General features: G+C 36.1%; 1 protein-coding gene across 1 annotated transcript in view; it reads left to right on the top strand.

Moving 5' to 3' along the window:
- The first annotated feature begins 573 nt into the window (after positions 1-573).
- The window catches only part of LOC110449339 (nephrocystin-3-like), a 35,851-nt gene continuing 8,895 nt past the window's right edge, over positions 574-27,529 (top strand). The window contains exons 1-27 of the mRNA XM_021496131.1: positions 574-671; positions 1,747-2,075; positions 3,482-3,695; positions 4,083-4,230; positions 5,066-5,209; positions 5,974-6,107; positions 6,719-6,817; positions 8,022-8,104; positions 8,776-8,859; positions 9,844-9,985; positions 10,479-10,655; positions 11,338-11,441; positions 11,656-11,770; positions 12,279-12,422; positions 13,582-13,679; positions 14,601-14,786; positions 16,648-16,789; positions 17,458-17,622; positions 18,631-18,731; positions 19,029-19,151; positions 19,542-19,642; positions 20,414-20,511; positions 20,965-21,206; positions 21,833-21,908; positions 22,532-22,662; positions 23,455-23,626; positions 26,208-26,276. Coding sequence (XP_021351806.1) covers positions 1,834-2,075; positions 3,482-3,695; positions 4,083-4,230; positions 5,066-5,209; positions 5,974-6,107; positions 6,719-6,817; positions 8,022-8,104; positions 8,776-8,859; positions 9,844-9,985; positions 10,479-10,655; positions 11,338-11,441; positions 11,656-11,770; positions 12,279-12,422; positions 13,582-13,679; positions 14,601-14,786; positions 16,648-16,789; positions 17,458-17,622; positions 18,631-18,731; positions 19,029-19,151; positions 19,542-19,642; positions 20,414-20,511; positions 20,965-21,206; positions 21,833-21,908; positions 22,532-22,662; positions 23,455-23,626; positions 26,208-26,276 — 3,534 coding nt within the window. The 5' untranslated portion in view covers positions 574-671; positions 1,747-1,833. The remainder of the gene's footprint in view (positions 672-1,746; positions 2,076-3,481; positions 3,696-4,082; positions 4,231-5,065; positions 5,210-5,973; positions 6,108-6,718; positions 6,818-8,021; positions 8,105-8,775; positions 8,860-9,843; positions 9,986-10,478; positions 10,656-11,337; positions 11,442-11,655; positions 11,771-12,278; positions 12,423-13,581; positions 13,680-14,600; positions 14,787-16,647; positions 16,790-17,457; positions 17,623-18,630; positions 18,732-19,028; positions 19,152-19,541; positions 19,643-20,413; positions 20,512-20,964; positions 21,207-21,832; positions 21,909-22,531; positions 22,663-23,454; positions 23,627-26,207; positions 26,277-27,529) is intronic.

The following is a 27,529-nucleotide window of genomic DNA, read 5'->3' as shown; positions in this document are numbered from 1 at the left end:
ATCCAAAATAGTCGAAAAGGGACATTGTCAAAAGAAACATATGCAAAAATTGCTGCAATGTTGACAAAAGGTGTGAATGATCTTTTATGTAAATCGTCTTATGTCCCGGCTTCTCTCTCGCAGAAGATGACATTATTACCAAATCATTGACATTTGGCCTAAACGTGCGGTTAAAACTAGATATTGAGCGTGAACGGAATATTCTGAACAACACAATTAATGTCATTTACAATTTATATGATTATGAATAAATAGATTCAAGTATGCAGGATTCGTTTCCTCGTGGTTGATGGACTGTCAGTAAGTCATTTTCATAAACAGGTTTGGTGTCCAGCAGCTTTGCTGCATTTTCTTGTTATTAATTGAAAAACTATTTACTTCGTGCAGGGACGCAGTATACACATGTAATGATCTTTGAATTTTATAAACGATTATACAAATTGGAAACATAATTTTGTTTTCGTTGAATCAGAGTATTGTGGTACGCTTCCGCATGTCACTGTCGATTCATTGATCCGTGATTTTGCATCTTCCGGTGAGAGTTATTTCCCTTATTCACATACTACACTTCCGTCAAACAACAAACATTGGTTCATGGCAAAAATGTCAGTTCTCCAGTTAACTTACGGTCTCTGAATGATGTAGAGTAATCTCAAACCTAAATTTCTAACGTAAGTATCCGTAAAACCAGCCGTCATATTCAGATAAACCGGAATCATTTTTTTAAGAGTATCTGGTTAGCCTAACATCAATTTTAGTAAAGCCGAATCAGTCGAATCTAAAGAGACATACTGTGAAACGTCTGCTTTCCCTAATATAAGCTAGACTAACACAAAAGGGTTGCTAGTCCCATGTGTCTCGACTAAAAAACTAAAGTCATGCTCACTTGGATCACATGTATTACTTTTTATATAGGGTCCGGTATGGTTACATTTAAAGAAAAAAAACCCACTTCATTTTTACCTAGGAATAACGGTTGCTTAATGTTTTGGAATCAGGATGTTCTGAACAGTTTAACTGTTCGTCTAAGGCTTAGGATTTGTGGATGAGAGTTTGTCCAACAGTCGTTACTCTTACAACATTGGCTTATTTCAAATTAATTATTCTCAACCAATCTTTTCAACAACAGGAAAAAAAAGTTGTAGAAATTGTGTAACAAGAAAGAGAATAGTGTGCTTCCACTGGGGATCATACCTGCGACCCCTAGTTTCCTAGTCTGAAGTGCTTCCATTGAGCTAAAGGGGAATTCCCTCTAGCGCGAAGCTAGTTATAGAATGTGACCGAAATCCTATGTACAATTAAAACCTGCAAGTGTTTTTGGACTGGATTATTATTTTGTTTCTTCATTCCATTTTAGTAATATAATGAAATATATCATTAAGCTGAAAGGGACCTAGCAGTAATTGTTTACTTCCAATTACATGTATCATTCTATTTTTTATGTAAATTTAGTTGGACTACATCATTAATGCTTGATACAAATACATATACTCTATAGGCTTCATTTTTTTTCGTTGAAGAACAACTGTTCCGTAGGCATTGTCTTCAAATATTTTAAGTCTGAGCATCAACAAATATAGCCTCAGTTTCCTCCTGGCCCTGACACCAGACTATAGACATTCTGACAGATAGATACACCAGACATCTATCTGTGAAATTGTTTAAGTTTGTTGACAGGGCCAGTGGAAACTCAGGTTAGAACAAATTGTATGTTTGACCTGTCTAAAACTTTCACATTATTTTAAGGTTGAGGAAGATCCTTGATCTGAGAACATGCCATAAATACCAAGGACAGACAAATCATTCAGAGATTTGTGATAACATTCATTCATTATGGGGACTGGAGGCTCCTTCCTGAGGAATAACGAAGATGATGACATCCTCGGGACAGATCTGGATGGCAGCAGTCATGGAGTCATCAAGAGGATCCCCATTGAGATGAAACCTAGAGGAAAGCTGGGGCTTCGCAGTGGAGCTAGCAAGAAACCAAAGGGAGGGAGTCTCCGCTCAGCTCTGTCCATAGATTTGGAGAATCCAGAGGCAGAAAAAATACGGAAAGATTTTGAGATGTACAGGTATGGGTATAGTGAGATCAAAGTTCTACACAAATAATGTCCGTATTAAATGTGTCGCAAAGTTTCAAGACCGTCTGGTCCCTTTGTCAAGCTATGACAAAGCAACCAGTCATTTTCCCATGAGTCATAGCTTAACAAAAGGACCAGTTGGTCTTGAAACGTTGAGGCACTTTTTATATGTACAGTGTTTGTGTAGAAAGTTAATCTTTGATATCACATATTTCGAAATTGATGAATCTTTTTGAAGATATGGATATTGTAATTATATATATAATGTTGTAATTTTGGCATCAAAAGAAGATAGATCTGTATCACAGTTTTGTTTAATGTTAAATTATTCGGAAGGTGCAAGTGATTAACGTATAGTGACACATATCTCATATCTTATACCATCAGATAAGCAAATGTCTTGATTATTTCAAATATAATGGATTTCTTACCAGATTTAATGTATAATCCTGTTGTATTCCATTTAGATAACTTTATTGTGAAGCGATGGTATTATAGTGAGGACTCTCTAGTTTATGGTATATTTTAAACAAACTGTTCTACAAATTGTCTATAACAAAGCAATAAAATGTTACTATATATCATCTGTCAGAGTTGAAATGAGTCAAATGACATGTATCCAAGTAAGAAATTTGCTGCTGACAATTTGAATTTTAAGTCACTATATAATCAGTACTCTTGTTACTCCTAACATTATATCTGTTGTGCAGAAAATTCAGGTCAGTTTCCAATTGTAAAACATTTAAATTTGCATGTAATAAAACTGATTTGCTGTCATAACTTGTAGAGTTATGAATCAGGTAAAGATGACCCTGACAACGACGTGCTGGGTTGAACAGCCTTAATCAAGAGTACGTTGACTAGTTTCGACACATTAGATGTATGGTAATCAGAACAACTTTGAAATATGAACATTCAGATATAATGTATAAAACGTGGTGCCTAATTGCTTAGTGACCGTCACAACAAAGCAAATATAAATGACATACATGTTATAGATAGTACACAATAATCTGACGTCATCAATAGTAGTGAGGGCTGGATGTGGGAAATCATTGTATAGATAGGAGTCTACACATACATTGTTACACAGTACCATACACTAGAATAAATCAAACAGTGTCAGGAATAAAATGATATCAAGTCACACATTCTATGTATTGTTAGATTGATAGTAAAGTTCCTAGGGTAATAGCGGGATTTACACAATTAATTTAAGTTAAATTCTGGTAAGAGTACCTAGTGTAGAGTTGTAAGGTTTATTTCTGGTTAGGCTACAGTAGAACAGATTTGTAAATATTAGATTACAAAAATGCCAACCTACATACCTGTATCACTGTTTCTGTACTCTAGCGTATTTCTGCTAGCATTTTCACATCCGAGTTGAACAATTTCAGATTGAACAAAGAGAATGACATTGCAAATATGCAGAGAAAAGAACAACGGCTTACAATAGAGAACAAAAGGCTTCGAGCTGAACTCCTGGTGCTACAGAAAACATGTTCCTATTTACGTACAGAGAGGGATTCTGCTTTAGATGCAGAACAGCAGGCTCTGGCTAGATCTGGGGCATTTGAACAGGACAGAGATAAAGTTCAGCGTCAGTTCAAAGTGAGTTCACTGGCGGGACATCACAGAATTTTAAACATTATAGATGTTGTGTATAAACCTTGGCAAATTACAATGACTATACTCTACAAATTCACGCAGAATTCATGCATACGTGATTTCATATTGTAAATGTAATTTTTTATCTTCTTTTTTTTATTATTGTGCTGAAATCAGTTTTAATGTAATTTAAAAACAAAACTAAAAATACAAGAGTACAATGCAATGTAGTACATGATGTAATATTTATACAAGTGAATTTAATTGCTCTTTAATTTCTCAACATGAGAATCTTTGTTTGAATGCTTTTCAAAACCACATACAGTAAGATTTAAATTTATTTCCTCATATGTTATCTTTAATATTGATGGAAATGTTTATATTTTTCAGATTTTTAGAGAAAACCAAGAATATGAAATCCAGAATTTACTACGTGCCAAAAGAGAATTAGAAAATAAACTTTCCAAGGTGACGCATGGCTACTCTCCTGATGATGATGATACAGGTTCAAATAGTGACTTCATTGAAGCTGGAATGGGTAAGGTTATATAACATAAAAGACATACAGTGTACAGGAAATTCTCTCGTCTAGTACCTTATGATGATATCAGAGAAGCAGTGGATTACGTTAATTGTACAGTTCCAGGGACGGATTATTTGTGTCATTACTTTACTTAATGACTTTGCTAGTTAGGTCCTTAATTATTTTGCTATTACGATCTGAAATAATGAAAAATAATATATATATATTGAAACAATAAAGAAATGATGAAATAATGAAAAAAGTGAAATAATTATATATCAAAACAATAAAGAAACAATGAAATAATGAAATATTATGATAATTATGTATTAAAATAATGAAATAACAAAAAAAGTGAAATGATTATATATTGAAACAATGAAGAACCATTGAAATTATTAAGATAATAATGAAAAAGTTATAATGATTATATACCGTATTGAAACAATGAAGAAACAATATAACAAACTTGCATGAATCAGTCAATGAAACACTGTCATGCATATTCATTATGAATGTATACAAATATTTGGGCAACTGAAAAATATTACTATAATTATATTTACTGCTTGTTTGTGATATCATGTACTATATATATGTGCACATTGTCACTGATATTTAGCCTCAGTGTCACTACTTTTGGTATACTGCCACTTTTATTTGTGTACATTGTCACCAATATTTGTGTACATTGTCACTGTTATTTGTACACTGTCACTATTGCTTGTGTACATCATCACGATTGCTTGTGGTTAAAATCATCATGCACTGTTTGCGTATATTGTCACAGCATTGTGTATAATATGATAAATGCAGTTTGTGTACATTGTCACTATTTTATGTGTTCTAGGTAACCCTGGTGACTGGTGGACAGCCCTGGAGAGTGAGCCATCCCTAGGCAGCACAATACAGCTCCATCAGCCAACCATTAAAGGTCCCGAGTTTGCTCACAGTATGATGGACACAGACGGACCCTTTACCAATGTCAACAGAGGTAGGAGAATGGTACTGGTACATAAGTAAAAAAAGGAGCTTTTTCTATCTTCCGACCTGCCCTTATTTTTAAGACCTCATTTAGATAAGGTCTTGTAGGTAGTACTGTATACAGGAAACTTTTCGCCCAGTCAAATTTTCTGCCCTTTAACGGAAAAACATTTTCCTGGAATATCGATTTCACCTTTCGCATTTGTATATTATGCTGTTTATAAATGTTGGCTCTAATGTTAAATTCACCCTCACAATGGAAGGCACAAAAGGTAAAACAAAAACTGCAGCAAACATTTCCCTGCATGCAGTATTCCGTCTTTGCGTATTGCAGAGTTATCTTCTCTTGTGAGCAGGTATTGATTGTTACGTCAATGGTTTGTGTGAGAAAATTACGTTGTTTTCTGAAGAATTGATGACGACAAACAAATGACTTAACAATCAATACCTGCTCACAAGTGCAGATAACTCTGCAATACGAAAAGACGGAATAAGCTCTTTTCATATGTCAATATATTGATTCTGGATGGATTCCAGCACATACATGTTTACATTTTGGGAAACTAAAGACAGTGTGGCACACACCAAAACAAGTCACTTTGCCCTGAATTTTTACATGTGACCTCACTTTTCACTTTGTCTGACCTTGACATGTTTTTTCTGTGACCTCTAGGGGTTTAGATTTACTGTAGCATATTTTGTTTGACCTCTAGATGTTAAGATTCACTGTAGCGTATTTTGTTTGACCTCTACATTCTTTGTTACCACCTCTAGAGGATTGGAGCTCTGTGCTAGCCAACCTTACTCAGATGGTGCCCATAATCCCAGAACATTCCCTCAGCCCCGTCCTCAGGGTCTACATATCAGCCCCGCGTGACTCACATGTGGAGGTGGAAATACTCAATAAGGTAAGTGATATATCGGCCCCGCAGGATTCAAGTGCAGCTTTAGATATACTCAACGAAGAACAAGTGGCCTTTTACATACAACTCATTGCCAGGTTCTACTATTGCATATCATTTGTTTCGATGAGTTCATATTGAGCATGTATTTGACACATTGACAAATATTGAAGGTTGTGTGCTGTGAAGTTTTTAGATGTGCAGATGTTCCTGCAGTTCATTGTGAATGTCAAATATTTGCTAATTATCCCTAGTGTTCACTTTCATTCTTGACTTTTTCCATTAGTGGAATTCTTCTCATTTTGCCTTTTGCTCAAATTCGTTAAATGTATTGCATAGTATATATCTTACAATGTAGCATTTGACACTTCTATTATTGTCCAATGGTTCACTATAAGTATTTTTGAGATTTTACTTAAGTTTCTTGCAGGTTCTTTTTTTAAGTTAGCAAGTATTTACAGGAGTGATGTTCATTGATTTCTAACGCAAGCTTTCAAGTATTTCAGAAGCTTTTATCTTGAGAATTTCATTTACTAACAAGTTTTTAATAAGTAAGGACCTGAATTAGCTATTTTTAATTCATACATGAAGTAGTTGATGTAGGATTGTAATTACAGGAATACATGCCGAGACTGTCTAGTATATGTGAAGCTGAAGGTCGTAGTCTGGCTATAGTCCACCTCGTGTTTGACGAGAACAACCCACCATCTACACAGGTAAGGAGTTTATGTTCAGAAAGTTAGTTATGCAGAAATTAGAGTGGATTATCCAAAATATTATCTACAAATTTTAGTTGGATATTCATTATGGATAAAAGTTGGCTTTCCAGAAATTGAAACCTGATGTTTGATATCCGGCATTTATTATAAAACTGAAGGAAATTGTTTTTCATGTTTAAAAGTGTTTTACCGAAACCAAATGGGTTTAGAAGTCATGTACGAAATAGTTTGTTCACAAAGTAAGTTTAACTTCCAGAAAGTGGGTTTTGTAATAAGTTGGTTGTACAGAAAGGGGTTTTATGCAGAAAATGCATTGTGAAAATTTCTACCAAATGGGCTAATGATATCCACAATGTAAGTGTACATAAAACATTGTCCCCAAAGTATCTTAATATCTAGACAGAGAGATGGATATTCTGTGAAGTTACATACTTCATTTCCATTTGTCTCTGCCCAATTTTTTATAAAGTTCACTGTCGTTTGCTAATATTTTGTGTACAATATATATTTACTCTCCCACTGCAAGTTCCTCTATCAGTATTACCAGCAGAAGTTGCATTCATAGAGCTATGAATGCAATTCGATCAGCGTCGTTTTGAACAATCTCCTCCCTCTTTGAATAACATGACACAACTGTTAGAAGCAAACATTTTGGTGACATTTGGCTGTCCATGTCATGATCATGACAGCTAGTTTGCTCTGATGACACAGACACTTCAATATCGAAAATATAAGGAAACATCTGTATTTAGGTCAATAATAACTAAAATTTAGAATGTAAATTTAAGGACTGAACAGCATTTTTTCAATGTTTATATTGACATGAACACTGACCAATTACATACATGTATATATTCATGAAATATGTATTATGTAACCAATTTGTGTTCATACATACTGTACCAACATGAATTTGAAAAAAAAAATGATCAATCCTTATTTCATGTACACTGACTTGACTTTGGCAAACTACTGCATCTGTTCCTATTTCATAATTCACTCCGTATGTTAGGTAAAAAAACCTTTTGCATTATATTTCATTTTCCGATTGATTGATTTTTGAAGTGAAATTTACTTCATGATAACTTATTGGAAAGAGGCAAGAACATTTTTTTTTGTATTTATGCTTATGATGAAAATAATTCCATCATTTAGACTATGAAATGTGGGTAATGAGCGTCCTAATCTTTATCCTCTACAGGTAGACCTCCAGGCCAGTACCAGACAAAAACAGATAGCCAAGTCCTCCATCTTCTTGGCTTTCCTAGGAGATGCCACTGACAGGTAACCATGCTATTGACCCTTCTAATAGTTTAACGTATAACATGCTTGCTTAAGGCTATATCCTATCTCACTGCCATACACAGTCAAAAGAGTTCCACTGTAGGATACCTGTGAAACATCTTTAGGAACGGTTCTATTGTGGGATCGCACAACGTGACACGATGTGTGGTGTGTGGACAATCAACTCCATTTAATTCACTACGTCCGTGTACTAGTAGTGAACCTACCAGTACAACCTCATTATTGACAGATTTACAGTCGTTATAATAATGTGTTACATGCATTGAATAATTAGATAAAGTGAAAAATGTACCGTTCAGAAATTAAATAGTACAGTTTACATTATTTCACTCAAGCCTTCTGCACTTTTTTCATTCCGTAACATTGATCAATGATCTTACCATATTGCACATATGTGCAAGTTTTACCGCACATTGGGGCGATTGATTGTTACTTTGCACAGTTGTGCACGCTATGTGCAGATGGTGTATGCATGATGTATGCACAGTAATTTTGGTGCGTTGTGCGATCACACGACTGTAGTTTGAAAATTTGTAAGCAATAAACCCATGACTAGCAATAATAAGGTGTCTCTATATGCATTAATTATGATTTGAGCAGCTTAATGCAAAACAATATCAACACATTTATATATGACCCTATTCTTTCAGATTTACAGCAATGGAGTACAAACATGGGTTTTTTGATAACCCAACATGGCGGTCGTCAGTCTTCTGTTTTCGGGAGTCAAAAGGGTAAGATATTAAATAAGTGTACAGTCTTAATGTTTAATATAAATATGATGAAAAATCATGCTTAATGTTAGATTTGACAGGAAAAATGACATCTAGACACTTAAAAGAACCAAAAAATCAAATACACATTTTTTCTGAAGTTTGGAAGAAAGTTCCTGCCAGAATATGATTCCAAGATGCTGTGTTGGTGAGAATACCAAGCTGAAAATGTCCTGCAGTGTCCTTCCCACAGCTATCCTCATTAAGAAAATTAATGATAATGAAAAAGGATGTGAAAACATCCCTTTTGTCATGTACACCTGGATTTTTAAGGGAAACAGTTACTGCCTGATGAATATACGATTATTTGTTAGAGGAATGGTAGATGTTTAGCTATGTCAAATATGTAATATACACAGTGTTCATTCTACTGTCTTCCCTATTAAGAAACGTGGTTCATAGGCTTATGAATTCCTGCTGCATTACAAGAAAATCCCTTGATCTGTGTTTATTGGATGATAGTGAAAAAGTCTTAAAAACATCCCTCTTTTTTCACGTAAACCTACATTTTAAAGGAAAAAGTAATTAACAAATAAAGATTAGATTAGTTTTTAAAGGGAATGGAAATGTATAGCTGTGTCAAATTTGTTAAAGACACAGAAATTTAGTCCTACTTACATACTTGTACAGTTTTTCTGGTAGAACATGTATTATTAAAAACTATTTCTTGGACCTGAAGAGGCTAAGTTAAGTGTGTTTTAAAGATCTTCAACAAAAGTGTATTTAATATTTGATTATTTAAAATTGTCATATACATACATATGCATACCAATATTTGAAGATTGCCATGTACAATATATCCGATGATCTGAATTTGATTAGAAACTTAACTATAAAAATAAGTTTAGTAGAAGCCACATTATTTTGCTTCCCATTCAAATTTTAAAGAAAAATATTGTTGAATTGTAAATCATATCAACATGCTGTTAACTCATTGACACACAGAAGTAGGTCAAGTCAAGGTGATGCCAAGGATCTCAAGGTCAAGGTCAGGGAGATGGGATGTGCCAAGGTCGTTGATGGATATACTGTGCCAAGTAGAGGAGTAGAACAGGCTAGTGCTGAGCTGGAGAAAATCCTGAAGGGGGTAAGTACGAGAGTTATCTCTCAGAACAGTTCTACACTGAGAAATCTGTGAAGTTTTTATATGATTACTAAATCACACTTTATTAACTATTGAGGATGCATTTGAAGGGTGATATTATAATACATTGACAAATGCTGATGCAACTCTAAATTATAAAGATAAGGATATCTGTATGTAAACTATTCTGGAAATGTTTCTCAATATTAATATTTAGACTACCATCATCGGATGATGGACTGTTCAAAGCTCCTTCCATCCATACTTTGTCAACTGTCCATCATTCTTCATTAACAATTCTTGNACAGTTCCCCAGGGCTTCCCCCTTCCTCGGGAGGATAGTTTTGACTGTTCCCCAAATAGCCATGAAACAATTGTATAATATCACTGTTTCTTAAGGAGTAGATGGATCTGTTCCTGAAAATGATGTACAAATCGCTGCATCTTCTCTATTAGATTTACTACGACCCTTCAATCTTTCCAAATTGTTTTCCAGGAGCTAGGTGTAGGGAACAAGCTGGAGAAACAGGAGGATGAGGAAAATGGTCTGTTGGAGGGAGAAGGGCCAGAACAACTCTGTGGGGGGTCTATTTTTGATATCCATGGCGATCTGGAACAAATGGAAGCCATCAGCTTCGCCAAACGTTCAAGTTGTGAACTTGGTTTTGAAAAAGTAAGTTTGTGGTTAGAATTCCATTTCTGTAGGTTTGCGATATACTGTGCAGTCCTTATATTATTAAGGAATTATTTATACTATGTTCATCAGCCTGGGAAAACATGTGAAATAAAACTCCAACGAATTTGTCACCATGAGGTTGGAAAGTTGTACCTTTTTAAAAAACGGTAGTATTACCTTTGTGTTAGTGTGGATCATCACTAGTCATTTAATACTGTTTAACTCACAATAACAATGTAATGTTCATGTCACAGTGGCCCTTATTTGGATTGTTCTACACAAACACAATAGTAACATTGCATAACTCATTCACCCTTGAAATTTCATAATGAACCATTCCAACCTTTGAATTGGAAGAGTTCAAATGTGTCTTCAGGGTTGAATGAGGTAAAACCAAGCTTTATGTTAAATAAATGTAGATAATTGTTTAGGTCATTAGTTGGTATTTTCTGTATGAAGTTCACCTAATATTTTTAACACAATGTCAGAAAACTTTTAACAGGACTGGAACAATATGATTTGTTGAATTGGTAGACAATATAATTATGGTATATATATATTGATTTAACATTACAGGAACTGTTGTAGTGATAATGTAATAAGGAAGCATCAGAATGTGTAAGTGTGAAGTTAGAACTTTACATGCAACATAGTTTGATAGTGGTTATGTTTTTTGCAGCATTACGAGAGATTAAATGGTCATGTTCTCTCGGCTGGACCCCTTCCTCCATTGTTGATGACCGGGTCAGCAGGAACAGGACGGTCACTCCTCCTTGCTAAATGGTAAGAACTCTGAACACTGGTTATGAAGTAGTCTTCCAGTTCTATCACCAACCCCACATGCCACCATGGTTTTGTTAGGAACATTTTTCCCTACTATTTACTATAAAAGCATATATTTTCGTTGGGGTTAATCACTTTTATCGTAAATCTGGTAGATTAACTTTGAAAATTAAATGTTGCTTTTAGTTAATTTATCTTGTATTGTTTTGTCCAGGATACAACTACAACAGGAGAAGGTCCAGAGTAGTCTAGTGCTCTACCATTTCGTGGGCAGTAATTCATCGGTCAGTTCTGATGCGGTCAACATGATACGAAGACTGACCGCTCAGGTAAGAGACCTGACACTCATTAAACTTTATGGTCAAATAAAAGGATGGCATTTGTATTTTAAATTTCTGCTCCCGTGGGGAAGCAAATGATAGAGAAAAGGTGTCTTTTACCCCAATATATAACAAAAATTGAGATTTTTGACAAGTTGTAATTGAGTATAAATTATATCCAATAACCCTTTCACCCCTGTAGACCATAATAGACTCACCCAAATGAATGTATGATAGAGTCTAACCAAGTTACCTTTGGGTGAAAGGGATTCTAGTGAATTAATGTTCAAGTGAAATCCGCAAACTTCATTAAATGAAATATATTTGGGAATAAATGAAAAAGTTTGAGAATTTAAAAGTTTGAGAAGTTTGAGAATTTAAAAGTTTGAGAATTTAAAAATTTGAGAATTTAAAAGTTTGAGAATAAATTCAAAAGTTTGAGAATAAATTCAAAAGTTTAGATATAAATTAGAATTAATTATCACAAGTTTGGATATATGTGTGACTCGATCCACAGCTGATGCAACAAGTGAATTCACCGCCGGCCTTGACCTGTGACCCTGGACGACTTGTAGAGGAGTTCCCTCGCTGGCTAGAGAAGGTGTCGGCCAAAACAGTGGGCGGCGTCATACTGGTGATGGATTCCATTGACAGGTTCCAGGTACATTTAATTAGATGGTCCCTCAAAATTATTGATGGTCTTAACGACTTAAATGTAACAATGCTTGATTGTATTGATAGAACAAGACATAACTAACAGTAAAGAAACTAGATTTATTGATATAGCCACATGATTAAAAAAAACCAGGATACAGCTAAGGTACTGAAACTTGATACAGCTACAAGTAAATTGATAAAGCTACAAGTAAATTGATACAGCTACCAGCAAATTGATAAAGCAACAAGTAAATTGATAAAGCTACAAGTAAATTTATACAGCTACAAGTAAATTGATACAGCTACAAGTAAAGCTAGAAGTAAATTGATACAGCTACAAGTAAAGCTAGAAGTAAATTGATACAGCTACAAGTAAATTGATACAGCTACAAGTAAATTGATAAAGCTACAAGTAAATTTATACAGCTACAAGTAAATTGATACAGCTACAAGTAAAAAAAACTTGGATATAGCTACAAGTTCAGAAACTGGATGTAGCTACAAGTTCAGAAACTGGATGTAGCTACAAGCTATAGTGAAAAAAAGTCAAGATACAGGTAAAAGTACAGAAACTTGATACAGCTACAAGTAAACTGATGAAACTACAAGTTAAAAAAATAGATAAAGTTACAAATTAGAGATCTAGATAAAGTTACAAATTAGAAATCTAGATAAAGTTACAAATTAGAGATCTAGATAAAGCTACGAGACTTAGTACAAAAACTTGATACAGCTACAAGTAAATTGATGAAGCTACAAGTTAGAAATCTAGATAAAGTTACAAATTAAAAACTAGATAAAGCTACGAGACTTAGTACAAAAACTTGATACAGCTACAAGTAAATTGATGAAGCTACAAGTTAGAAATCTAGATAAAGTTACAAATTAAAAACTGGATATAGCTACAAGACTTAGTACAGAAACTGGATATAGCTACAAGTACAGAAATTAAACCTACAAGTATATATAGAAACTGGATACAAAGTATTGCTATATATACCTGGTATACCTACATACAGTTACAAGTGAGAAACATGAGCAAATTAGGATATTAGGGTCATTCTTTCTTAAACAAATACAATATAGTCCAACACAAGTTTGTTTTTGATATGCTCCTGTTTCGCCATTAACATAATCACGTCATCCATGCCTTGTTTCCTCAGCAAGCGGAGGTACACCTGAAATGGTTGTTGGACCCCCTTCCTGTGGATACCAGGGTGATTGTGTCAGTCACTGACGAGACCTGTCCACAGGCATGGCGGTAAGCAAGTAGAAGTGATTTCTGTTTGAAATTTTCATAATCTCCAGTATATACTTGTCTATAACTACACACACACACTCCCCTCCCACCCCCCTCCCCGGTCTATAACTGTATAATTATATTTACTATTGATCTAAGTGCTTCCATCTTTATATTAACCTCTTGTTTATAAAGACTACTTGTCTAAACCAGTATTGCTTTTTGAATTGAGTAAACTGTTTGACAGGTTTTATTATATTATTTTATTGTGTAATATTGACAAGGATCCCAAAATATCATCTGTAAACCTTTTAAAAATAATGAATTTTAGAGAAATAACTTGAATATTGCAGCTCATTAAGATTTAAACATTTAAGATCTGGGTGCAGTTTGGAAAAAGAATCATTTGATGGAAGAATGTTTTTAAAGATTTTAAAACTTTAATACAATAATGATGTATGTTTTAAATATAGATGAAAGATATAAAATGTTTTTCCTGATTTACTAGTTATTGTTAAAATACTTTATCCCCATGGAATATTCTGAGAAAGTGTTTTTCTCCTGCCCACACAACTCCAACAACCCAGGTGGAGTATAAAATGGTCTGGGGTGGATGTTGCTGTATCTGTGATGTAGCATTTAAGTGGCACTATAAATCGTTTGAATTACGGTCTCACTACAAAAAGAACATATTACATTTCCAGCGAACACACAGGCATTCACACATAGGGATATATTAGCCAGGTTGCATATGACTGGTAGTTAGCACCTGATAAGAAAGCACTTGTGAATTCCTCAAAGTTGTATTGATTAATGTATATGCTATTTCTATTGATTGTATAAATTATATATCTATGTGCTGTAATGAGCTTAAGAGTGGCTTAGTCTAGCTAGATAGGGCGCTATATCAAATGTTGTATATTATTATTATTATTGTTATAGGTCCTGGCCAACCCTTCTTGTGGAGCCACTGAGCAATAAGAATGTGAAGGAGCTGATCCATGCTGAGCTGGCGATACAGGACACTCAGATAAGCCAGGACGAGGAGACATTAATTCTGACTCACTGCCGCACTGCCCCCACATGTTGTCCACTCTACGTTATGGTGCTCGCCCGCCACATTGCCAGGTATGCATGTCCTTACTTCATCATGGAGATCGCTAACCAAATCACCAGGTCTTGTATTCATGAAACCATTCTCATGCTCAAACTTACATCCCATGCTTAAGCCTAATATCTTGTTCCGATAATAAATTAATAATTAAATATCACATTTTGCCAACAACTTGGGAGAATTTCGGAGAGACAAACTAATTCTCTTGCCAATGTTTTCACTTCACTATTTGACTGTGTTGCATGAATTAAGCGAGCTACAATAAAGGTGGTTTGAGCACAGAATCCATGTTTGTGTGAGAGAACAGTTTCAAGAATGTGGGCCTTGGTATGTTCTCACTAAATCAGGGTACCAGATCACCCCATACCCGGGTACATATTCCCATCTTCCCAATATTCCCACCACACTGACTGTGAGTGCTGACTGACTGTGATTACTATATTGAAGAAAATTTCTGATCATTTGTTTTAACGTTGTTGAAATTTGCTGATACAGTTTTGTATTCCCATGCCTTTCACTGTTTTAACATAATGTGCTGATATGCAGATATGACTCGAGCATCAGCTAGGGGCAACATATGTAGGATCTTTAAACAGGATTGTAAATTATTTCTTTTGGGGAAAGCGTTAAAAAAAAATATGGATACTATAATCAACATGTAACATGTTATACTGATACTTTCAGGGACCAGGCCAGGACATACCAAAGTACATACCATATACCATAATGGCAACAACTGGTTCACCTGTTGTTAGTATAATGTGACCAGGGGGAATGCTGTGCTAGGTCCCTTTGGCATGGTATTTCAGTGAGATAGCAGAAGTCGGCATAAGATCTGCACTATCACAAGGAGGCAAATACACCAACATACCCTGTCTCCTGCACACACACACACACGCACGCACAGATATACAACACACATGGAGGCACTTCCTTAAAAGACCTTAGCTGTTGATGGGTCATTAAACCAAATATAACCAAACTTTCAGGGAGTTACCTGTAAAAAATACCTGATGATTCCTTTTTATACGCCTNCTCGATATCTCGAGAAATTATTAACGGATTAACTTCAAACTTCACAGCAAGGTTAATTATCATGAAACCTCAAACAAGTTCGATAACCACCATTATCCGACCATAATTTGTGGAGTTATGCCCCTTTACTTGCCGAAAAAGTGTCCGCTCGATATCTCGAGTAATTATTAACGGATTAACTTAAAACTTCACAATAAGGTTAATTATCATGAAACCTCAAACAAGTTTGATAACCACTATTATCCGACCATAATTTGTGGAGTTATGCCCCTTTATGGACTTGCCGAAACAGTGTCCGCTCGATATCTCGAGTAATTATTAACGGATTAACTTCAAACTTCACAACAAGGTTAATTACCATTAAACAACAATTATTCCTAAATATTTTTAATGAATTAACTTCAAAATTTATGACGAGGTTAATTTCGGTAGAAGCTTGGACAAGTTTGATAACCATTATTATCCGACCGTAATTATTGGAATTATTCCCCTTGGTTTCATTAATGGGATGCATGCGTTCCATGATGTTGTATTGCACTCATTGATCTACCAGTTATGTTGAATGATTTCTCTTTTAATATCAATTACTCACAAATACTTCATATATTTCAATCATACAAACAACTGCTCATTCAATGTGTGACGTGCGTATTATATACCACTCGCGGTAACCTTGTTAAGTTTGTCTTTGAAAAAAAAATACATTTCTTTATTTCAATTTCCATATTCTGTAAGGCTGATTGTTATGTGTTATGAATTTATGCCTATATATTTTTACTGTCACTAAATATATATATATATATATGCAAGTGAACTGAACCTAACTCTTTCATTCCACAGTTACGCAAAACACGAGGGTAAAGTGGGTCGCCACCTAGATGTGATGTTGACGTGTCCTGACTGTGTCAGTTTGTACAGCAAGGTTCTCGACCTTGTACGAGTGTCACTAGAATCACACGACACACGTGGCTTTCTCAAGTCGGTAAGTATCCGACCTGGAACCCACAAATTATTGTGGTTGTAAGGACATTTTTAAGGTCAATGATCAGATATGGTAAAATCTTGAATAAACTTCTTCAAAAGTTCTACGATGTCTGGAGTCAAATGTCCATAAATCCTAGAACAACTAGTTCAATATTTTAGTTAAGATGATATTTGAATGTTTTTGGTATTTTGTATTATATAGAGCTGTACAAATATTGCTAGATCATTAAAGTATATACTCTAGACAAATTATCTTAATTCATTTCAACTGATCGGATGTTTTGGGCAACAAAATGCTAAACTGATATGTAGAGATAGCTCAATAATATTGAAGTTCAATTCAAGTACACTTTAATTTAGTATAGCCCTGGGATTACTGTTGACAAGGACATTTTCGCTGCTTATTATTTTACACCTTTTTTCGTCTTCCGCAATGAGGGCGCGAATGAAACGTTTATTTGTACATAACATACTATAGAGAAATTATGTGTGAAGGGTGAAATGAACACTTAGTGAATATTGATTTTACCGTACCTGTAAAAGGCAAATATTTGACGACACGAAAATTTTCCTTTATTCAGTATCCCTAAAATCAATAGAGCAAAGTAACTTGCAAATATATAATGTATGTATCATAGTATTGACAAGTCCTGACTTTCTTGACAGATCCTGCGGTATATCTACGTGAGTCGGAGTGGACTTAACGAGCTAGAATTAATAGACCTAGTTCCTGGTCTGACTTGGAACTTCCTCGCACTGTTCACAGAGGTCCTCGTCGATTTACTCGTTCTCAAATTCCAGGGCGGATTGTTATCATTTGCTCATGAACAGGTAACATTTGCTGTTCACAGGCATAATTATGTTTCTGAAGCGAAGATAAGTAAGTTTCCTCCAATATCTGGGCCTGTATGCATGAAACCATTCTCATGCTCAGGTATTGATTTTGTGCTCAAGTTGAATTTCTTGTTTCCGTTATAAATTATTAAAAAAATAAAATTTTATATTGTCAATGATTTGGAAAAACAATAAAAAGACTTCAAGCCAAAATCTGTTTTCAATGTTAACATTTGACTTTTTGATCATTGTACATGATTTACGTGATTTACAAAAAAGTTGGTTTGTGCTAGTTTCAAGTATTTAAAACCTAAATGGAACAGTAGATAAAGATATTGAGAATTGAAGATATTTTCTTTGTGTTAAAAGCTGGAATCAGGAATTACATATTTTAGTAATCAAAATGACTAACTAACCATAAAAGAATTTGGATTTGAAAAAAACAGTTTCATTATGATGATGAATCTTCTGTAATGTTATTTGTGCAAATGCTGCTCAATATGACCCGATCTGAAAACAACCAATCGGAACTAGTGTAACAAACTGAGAACCACTCTGTGCATGTCATTTCACCATACTTACCATCGTATGGCATTAGCACTTTATAACCCTGCCAAATTCAGTTGGCATTCATTTAGGCTATGGATGTCATGGACCGATTGTTGACATCGTCATTATTATGACATCATAATTGTTATGTTGGATACCACTGACCCTCCCTGGGCAATGGCTGTTCTATTAATTCAACAAACATACACATTTTGAACTAAATTCTCCATAATAATGAACAGATTCCAAAAACTGGTAAATATAAGTATTGAACTGCATTCAGTTGGCATTCATAGGCAATATGAATTCCATCTTGACAAAGAAAAATCCAGCATGAAGCACTAGCATGCTTGATTGAATTTGGCATTATCCAGTTGTCATTCATATTGCCTATGAATATATTTATGGTTTATGTTTGGTTGAAATATTGAATAAAATCTGAATTTTGCTGCTTAGGTAGAGAAAGCGGTTCAGGACTATTGTTTTGGTAAGGAGGAGGTGAAGCTTGTCCCTCAGCTACGACAAGACCTCATACAATACTTCATGCAATTCCAAAGGTAAACTATCAAACTAATTATAGCTGATCTTAAATTACTATTTATCACCCGATAAAAGCAGTTAATTATCTGAATCCATAAGAGTCTCTCTTCAAAAATGAATACAGAAGTTTAAGTTTTGAGCATATTTTGATTTCCTTTGTGCTTTAATATGGTGTTAAAATCAGGTTTTAAAACTATTTCCTCATCCTTTAGTACTGATGGTGTTATTTTAGCTGTAGTCTTCTCTGTGTAACATTTTATATTAAACATTTGTAATTGTATTTCCTAACTGACCATGTCCGTGATGTGTTTCAGCCCGGGGAAGGTGACATGTCGCGTGTCAGACGAATTACCTTGGCTTATTAGACAGACGGGTGATAAGGACAGTCTAGAAAAGTGTATACTTAATCTGTGTTTATTCCAACGCTTTTACGCCAGGTAAGCAGTGTATACCTAATACTACCTGTGTCTGTTACACAAAATTATGCAGGCCTTGCAAGGCTTTGTCAAGGCTCGTCTGAAAGCAGCATCAGAGTTGAACCTTATTTCATAAACAAACAATTCTGGTCCAACCAATTCAACCGTTCAGATCGTGATAAACGAAAGCAGCCCATGTCTATATAAACAGGGCACAAAACTAATGTCAAAATGTCTGTAAAGGCCACTTGTTTATGAAAGAACACGGTATGTTAGAGACCACTTGTCTATAAACAACACATGTTTTTAAAGAGCTCCTGTCATTAAATACCTGTCTTTAAAGAATACCTGTATATAAAGAAAACTTGTCTAAATCATTACGTGTTGATATCATTAATCTGTCTGTTACAGAGGGCGGTGTGCAGAGTTAATAACTTACTGGCAGTTTATTGCCGCGGACAAGAACAGTATGGCTCAGGCGTACTTTCAGGCCACCCGCAATATGGAGGATTGTAAGTTTAAATATAGGATGGAATTATTTTTAATAAAATTCCACCCCAGTATCTAGCATTTTTGTGGGGTGGTCTTAATTTAAGTGTGAAGGAGATATACAACTGCTCTTCACTGTTCTTAACCCTTTCACCCCTATGTAACTTTAGTAGAATCTACCATGCATTGATCAGGATGAGTCCATTATGGTTATACAGTGGTGAAAGGGTTAACTCATTTTACTCTGTACACAAGTTGTATAATTAAATAATAAATAGAAGAATCTCCTTCTATCAATGACTGTGAGCAAGAACCAATAGTTTTCTACTTTTATATTAATATTTTACAAGAAAAAGATGTTTGAATGTGATGTTTTGTTAATGGAAGATTTTTTTTCAAAATACAATATTCATTGAAATAAGTTCATTTTATGAATTTTTACTTAGCGATCGAGTGTGCTGATATGTAAAGATTGGTGGGTTATTTTATTAACATTTTCAAAACATACAAAGTTCAGTTATGTATTGAAATCATGAATAAACAGGTATTTTTAATAATAAAGGTGAAATGTTCTAAATTTACCTAAAGCATGTTTTCTCTGAGTAAAGTATTGGAGAATTCCCTGAGAAAGGTTTTGGGGTTTTCGCCAAGTGAAGAAATGGAGCAATTCCCTGTGACTGAAGACAGGGAGGCAAAGAAGTAATATGTATTCATAAATAGCTGAACAATCCTTCATTACATTATTTACATTTAATACTGTATCTATGGAACTAATGATATGTAAACTTTCACAGCTGTGGGTCAACACAACGGCCTGGTAACACTTCCCCGGATAGCTGATATGTACGAGTCTCAGGGCAGATTTCTCAAAGACCTCGGCCTCCTTAGTCAGGTTAGTCCGCATTATTTCTTAACGCGTTCACCCCTGATATTTCATAATGAATTATTCCAACCTTTGAACTGGAAGAGTTCAAATATGTCTACTAGGATGAGTGAGTTAAATATTGTAAATCATCTACACTACAAAATGTTTCGTTGTGCAGAAGAAAAATAAATTGCTAGGAGAGACGATTAAGATTTCAAAGTATAGCATACAATATAAGTTAGCAAGGAACAGATTGTGGCCGTTCTTCATGAATACATGGATTTGTGAAAATGTCTTTGGAGGAATTATCGTGAAATGTGATCAATTCTACTGTATGTTTTCTTCTCCATGCATACAAAACATATTGCAAAACTGAATATTATCAGGATTATTTTCCTTCAGCTTTTACCAGAAAGTTTTATTGCAGTTCTGGTCATAACAGACAGATTTTAACAATTCATACAAAAACTTGTGTTCTAGGCTGTACCTGCCCTCCAGAGGGCGCTAGAGGTGCGTGAGATCGCCCTGGATCCAGACCATCCCATTGTGGCACGGTCCCAGCACCAGTTGGCGGGGCTTCACGCTCAGTGGGGGAAGTTCTCCACCGCGGAGGACTTCTACAAACAGGCCCTGACTATGTACGAGAACGCCTATGGCAGTGATCATCACCTGGTAGCTAAAGAGTTAGATGCTCTCGCTGTGCTGTACCAGAAACAGGACAAGTAAGTACTGGTTTGTTGTAATAATTATAATAACTTGAGGTTCCTATATACCGCTTTATTACAACCTAGGTCATAGGTCATCTCAAAGTGGTGAACAAATTATTATCCGTCGTTATTGGGCCTTTGCAACCAGCCAATATCTTTCTCAACTCCCTGGGGAGCATACAGCTGGTGCTGCCATTTTTTAAAAAGGTGCTCACGGCTAGCATTCAACAATTTTAGCACTGCCCAACCACGAACTCATTTACAAGTGAGTAGACTGGAACAAGCGGAGTAAAGTATCTTGGTCAAAGATATGACACAGTGACTTGACGTGACTCGATCCCACAGCCTTTCGGTCACAAGCCCGGCTTCCTACCACTAGACTACCGTGCCTCATGACATGTACTGAGGTATAGGACCAACTACGCTTGATCCTGTATCGGAGGCTTATTTTGTCTCCAATGAAAAAAAACCCATAAAACTCTGTGAGGGGCTATAATCTCTGGCAATCTTTGTTAAAATTGGTTGCTTTGTTTAAAATTTACAATAAGTTCAAAAAATATGTGCTTAAGGTTTTAAACTGAATATATTATTCACAATGCTAAGTTTTTGAATTAAGTGAATGTTTACATTCTTATTTACAGGCACGATTTAGCAGAGCCACTGAGGAAGAGAGCTACGTTGATCAGAAAGAAAGCCAAAACTCCTCGCTCACATTCCGTAAGTTGTTCTTCATTCATATTACACAAGAAAGTGTATCATATAGGGTAAGAATAATTTAACAAGCAATCAGGATCCCTAGCCTGTACCACTGCCAAATACTGTAACTCAGTGTTGGAAGCTATTCATTTCCAGCATGCTTAGATCTTTGATAAATCATTTATGAAAAGAAACCCATACCTTGCGGGACTTTAATGAAAAATGATAGAGATGAAGTAAACAAAATATATCAACAACAGTATTCTGGGTGAAAAAATTGAGCAGAGCTGGACACAGATTCGAACCCTGGACTTAACATTGCTATACTATCGCTCTAACCAATTGAGCTACCGGGTCAAGAGAAGTGTCCTAGCCCAACGGTGTTATATCCAAACGGAACTTAAAGGGAGGTTACTGTATATTCAAAAAAACACAGTGTAGTGGAATAGGGATCCTTTACAATGAGAAATATTCACCTTGCAGTATTTTTGTTCCGTTTTGATAAAATAAAATCCCTCCTTATATAGACATCACTATCAAAGAACTATTTCCTAGGGAAAGGACCGTAATGTATAGTCATGTAATATCACACAAGTACAAAATGTATACATGCATAGAAAGTTAAAAACATGTATTTTTTACAGGGACAGATGAAGTCTGTGGTACAGAGGCGAGCTCTTCAGCTTGAGGAGTTAGCAATAGGTCCAGATTCACCAGACCTGGCACGTACACTGAATGAACTGGGAGTGTTATACTACCTACAAACCAACCTAGAGTAAGCCATGCATACATTCTCAGTCAGGGAGTCTAAAACTAGAATACAAATGTTTTGGAGAAATGTTCGTTGTTGTATGGGGAAAATCACCTGCAATACTCATGGGGTTATGCTCACTTTCGCTTTCTACACCCCTAGAATATGTTCACTGTGTATTTTCTAAATTTACTCCTATATTGAATCAGATGTAGATTCACTGGAACTATATTATCCTAGCAACCACGGCTATCGTAGTTACACCATCGTAATAACCAGCTTCAACTTTTTTCTTCGTATGTAGCATTAAACATTTTTTGGAAAGTTAATATAAGGATTGACCTTCATTTTGCTTATGGAGTTAAGTACAGCAAAACATGTCTGTCAGCGCTCCAGATTTCTAGAACATACCAATATTAAGCAATTTGCAATGTTTTTTCCTCTAAGTCAGTAAAATTAAAAACATTATTGCTTGGTTCAACTTTCTATTTCATGTCCAAAATCCAGATGTCTGGAAGTTTAAATTATGATCTTGAGTTAAGGACTTAGGTATTATTTAAAGTTTAATTTTGATGTTACCTGTTTATATGATCTGAACCACTGCTTTATTAGAATGTTCTCAAAAATTTCATAATCATATATAATAATAGAAAATATTTTGAGCAATAGGAATACACTGTTTAGACATCTCAAGAGATTTAAAAGGGACTTCTATCTCTGAAGATTTAAAGATTACCTCGCTCCCTGGAGATTGTTAGAATGTGAAAATGACCTCTATCTATGAAGAAATTATCTGTAACTTTTATTTCTCCTCAGAACTGCTGAGTCTTTCTTCAAGCGTTCCCTGGAGATGAGGGAGACAACATTAGGTCCAGACCATCTAGATGTGGCTCAGAGTCTGAACAACCTGGCCGCTCTCTATAACGACCGTAAACAGTTTGATAAGGCCGCACCACTGTATGAGCGGGCACTACAGATCCGTAGCAAGGTATGGCCTTAAGTAGATGAAAGTATCAGGTATAAATAATATTTTCAGTGTATATTGTAGGGTTTACATGGTGTAAGTATGCTATGCCTTACTAGTCAGGTCAGCTGTTAGGCGGTTGGGTGGCACATGGATAGCACACTTGTCTTTTACCAAGATGGCTGAGGTTGCATTCAAATATATCGGACATGGAAAGGTATGGAGTCACCTACCCAACCATGTGGGGTTTTGCCAGGAAATATTATACCCATGTTGGGTTTTGCCAGGAAATCTTGTACCCATGTTGGGTTTTGCCAGGAAATCTTGTACCCATGTGGGGTTTTGCCAGGAAATCTTGTACTCATGTGGCATTTTGCCAGGAAATCTTGTACCCATGTTGGGTTTAGCCAGGAAATCTTGTACCCATGTGGCGTTTTGCCAGGAAATCTTGTACCCACGTGGTGTTTTGCCAGGAAATCTTGTACCCATGTGGCGTTTTGCCAGGAAATCTTGTACCCATGTGGCGTTTTGCCAGGAAATCTTGTACCCATGTGGCGTTTTGCCAGGAAATCTTGTACCCATGTGGCATTTTGCCAGGAAATCTTGTACCCATGTGGCATTTTGCCAGGAAATCTTGTACCCATGTGGCATTTTGCCAGGAAATCTTGTACCCATGTGGCATTTTGCCAGGAAATCTTGTACCCATGTGGCATTTTGCCAGGAAATCTTGTACCCATGTGGCATTTTGCCAGGAAATCTTGTACCCATGTGGCATTTTGCCAGGAAATCTTGTACCCATGTGGCATTTTGCCAGGAAATCTTGTACCCATGTGGCATTTTGCCAGGAAATCTTGTACCCATGTGGCATTTTGCCAGGAAATCTTGTACCCATGTGGCATTTTGCCAGGAAATCTTGTACCCATGTGGCATTTTGCCAGGAAATCTTGTACCCATGTGGCATTTTGCCAGGAAATCTTGTACCCATGTGGCATTTTGCCAGGAAATCTTGTACCCATGTGGCATTTTGCCAGGAAATCTTGTACCCATGTGGCATTTTGCCAGGAAATCTTGTACCCATGTGGCATTTTGCCAGGAAATCTTGTACCCATGTGGCATTTTGCCAGGAAATCTTGTACCCATGTGGCATTTTGCCAGGAAATCTTGTACCCATGTGGCATTTTGCCAGGAAATCTTGTACCCATGTGGCATTTTGCCAGGAAATCTTGTACCCATGTGGCATTTTGCCAGGAAATCTTGTACCCATGTGGCATTTTGCCAGGAAATCTTGTACCCATGTGGCATTTTGCCAGGAAATCTTGTACCCATGTGGCATTTTGCCAGGAAATCTTGTACCCATGTGGCATTTTGCCAGGAAATCTTGTACCCATGTGGCATTTTGCCAGGAAATCTTGTACCCATGTGGCATTTTGCCAGGAAATCTTGTACCCATGTGGCATTTTGCCAGGAAATCTTGTACCCATGTGGCATTTTGCCAGGAAATCTTGTACCCATGTGGCATTTTGCCAGGAAATCTTGTACCCATGTGGCATTTTGCCAGGAAATCTTGTACCCATGTGGCATTTTGCCAGGAAATCTTGTACCCATGTGGCATTTTGCCAGGAAATCTTGTACCCATGTGGCATTTTGCCAGGAAATCTTGTACCCATGTGGCATTTTGCCAGGAAATCTTGTACCCATGTGGCATTTTGCCAGGAAATCTTGTACCCATGTGGCATTTTGCCAGGAAATCTTGTACCCATGTGGCATTTTGCCAGGAAATCTTGTACCCATGTGGCATTTTGCCAGGAAATCTTGTACCCATGTGGCATTTTGCCAGGAAATCTTGTACCCATGTGGCATTTTGCCAGGAAATCTTGTACCCATGTGGCATTTTGCCAGGAAATCTTGTACCCATGTGGCGTTTTGCCAGGAAATCTTGTACCCATGTGGCATTTTGCCAGGAAATCTTGTACCCATGTGGCGTTTTGCCAGGAAATCTTGTACCCATGTGGCGTTTTGCCAGGAAATCTTGTACCCATGTGGCGTTTTGCCAGGAAATCTTGTACCCATGTGGCATTTTGCCAGGAAATCTTGTACCCATGTGGCATTTTGCCAGGAAATCTTGTACCCATGTGGCGTTTTGCCAGGAAATCTTGTACCCATGTGGCGTTTTGCCAGGAAATCTTGTACCCACGTGGCATTTTGCCAGGAAATCTTGTACCCATGTGGGGTTTTGCCTCCTTCTATATCAAGAGCGTCTGACCACTTCCATCCTTACCAACAGGAGTGATTCATGAAGTTGGGGAAATTTGTTTCATATATAGCACATGTAATTGCTTTTTCTAAGTTAAATAAAGTATTTTTTTTATAACAAAGGTTAATATCTTGACATAGTGGCTGTAAAATACATTCTTAATAAACCACTTGATCTATTCCAAATGATGGAGTGACATCTTGTTAGTGTGAGAATGAACTCAAAGAGTCGCATCTTGTTAGTGCGAGAATAAACTCAAAGAGTCACATCTTGTTAGTGCGATAATGAACTCAAAGAGTCACATCTTGTTAGTGCGAGAATGAACTCAAAATTAGTTTTGTTGTGTTGCAGTATTTAAGCATCAACCATGACAGTGTGGCAACTATTGTGAAGCACCTAGCAACCCTTTACAGAAAACAGGTGAGTCAGGAAAACTCCAAGATACAGGCTTAGACACTGATATACTTACCCAGGGAGACTTGAGGTACATGGGAACATTGATTAGGGGCCCCTTATTGAAAATCTAGAAGCTGATGATAATGATTACTACTATGTCTATATTGATTACTGTATACCAGGAAATCTTTGCCTCAGTTTAATTCTTGCCTCTTTCGCCCTCCATAATGAGGGCAAATTTATCGTTAAAAGGAATGTATGTAATCAACATAATAAATATTGTCATTCAATGTGAAGGACAAAATTTACACTGGGTGAAAATGGATTTCATGGGCGTAGGGCGAAAGTTGGACTATGCAAACATTTAAGCATTGAACTGTTTTTGTATGGTATTTATGATCTATTTGAATGACACAGCTTTGCAAGCAATCAACATAATGCGTGCATGATTTGCTATCAAATAGAACATAAATACCATACAAAAACAGTTCAATACTTATATTTACGTTTTCTCTGCCTCTAATGTTCTTTTTTAACTTATAATTTATATTTATAATTAAAAATGCCCGCCTTATCGACAGTCCACACAGTTTCGTTCAATAAATGGAACAGCGTATTGTCGCGTGCTGATTGGCAAACAATGTAGTACTTTGAAATTTTAACAAACACTTCGATTGTATTCCACAATTCAGTATCAATACAATTGTGTATGATATGTCTGTAGGGTGATTTAAGTTTATCAATAGAACTCTGAGCTGAAAGTTAGATTTGAAATTGTTTCAATTTTTCCCCGGAACAAATTTCGCGCATGGACAAATACAGTCAACACCGTAAATCCGACCTTGCCCTCCACGAGGGAGTTATTTTTGGAAGTTAATTCAAACTTTGCTCATTTTGTGAAGAATCCAGGCGTGAATGTATTTGTTTATTGTATGGGAACCTGAGAACAGTCGGTAGATTCTATAACAGGCTCGTTATTTGACATGTCGTCAGAAACTGAGGAACCGTAGATGCGAGACGCGTGAAACTGATAGCGTTTGAAGTGATTGATCTTGCGACGGAGCACAGGTTCGTTACAAATGTCTGAAATGTTAATGTGTGCTGTGACTGATATCAGTAGGTCTGTAACATATGTGTCAGTAGGTCTATAGAATATGTGTATTTCAGACATTTGTAACGAACCCCTGTTGATCAGTGCAGTGTAACAGACGATATTTTTGATAAATTGCATGAGCGTTAAAATTGTTTCCATTGCTGGCATTGGTGATTTCAACCGA

Source organism: Mizuhopecten yessoensis, unplaced genomic scaffold, assembly GCF_002113885.1.
Source record: "Mizuhopecten yessoensis strain PY_sf001 unplaced genomic scaffold, ASM211388v2 scaffold4583, whole genome shotgun sequence".
Taxonomy (NCBI): Eukaryota; Metazoa; Mollusca; class Bivalvia; order Pectinida; family Pectinidae; genus Mizuhopecten; species Mizuhopecten yessoensis.
The sequence above is the reverse complement of the archived record's forward strand: the minus strand, read 5'-3'. Positions and strand labels throughout refer to the sequence as shown.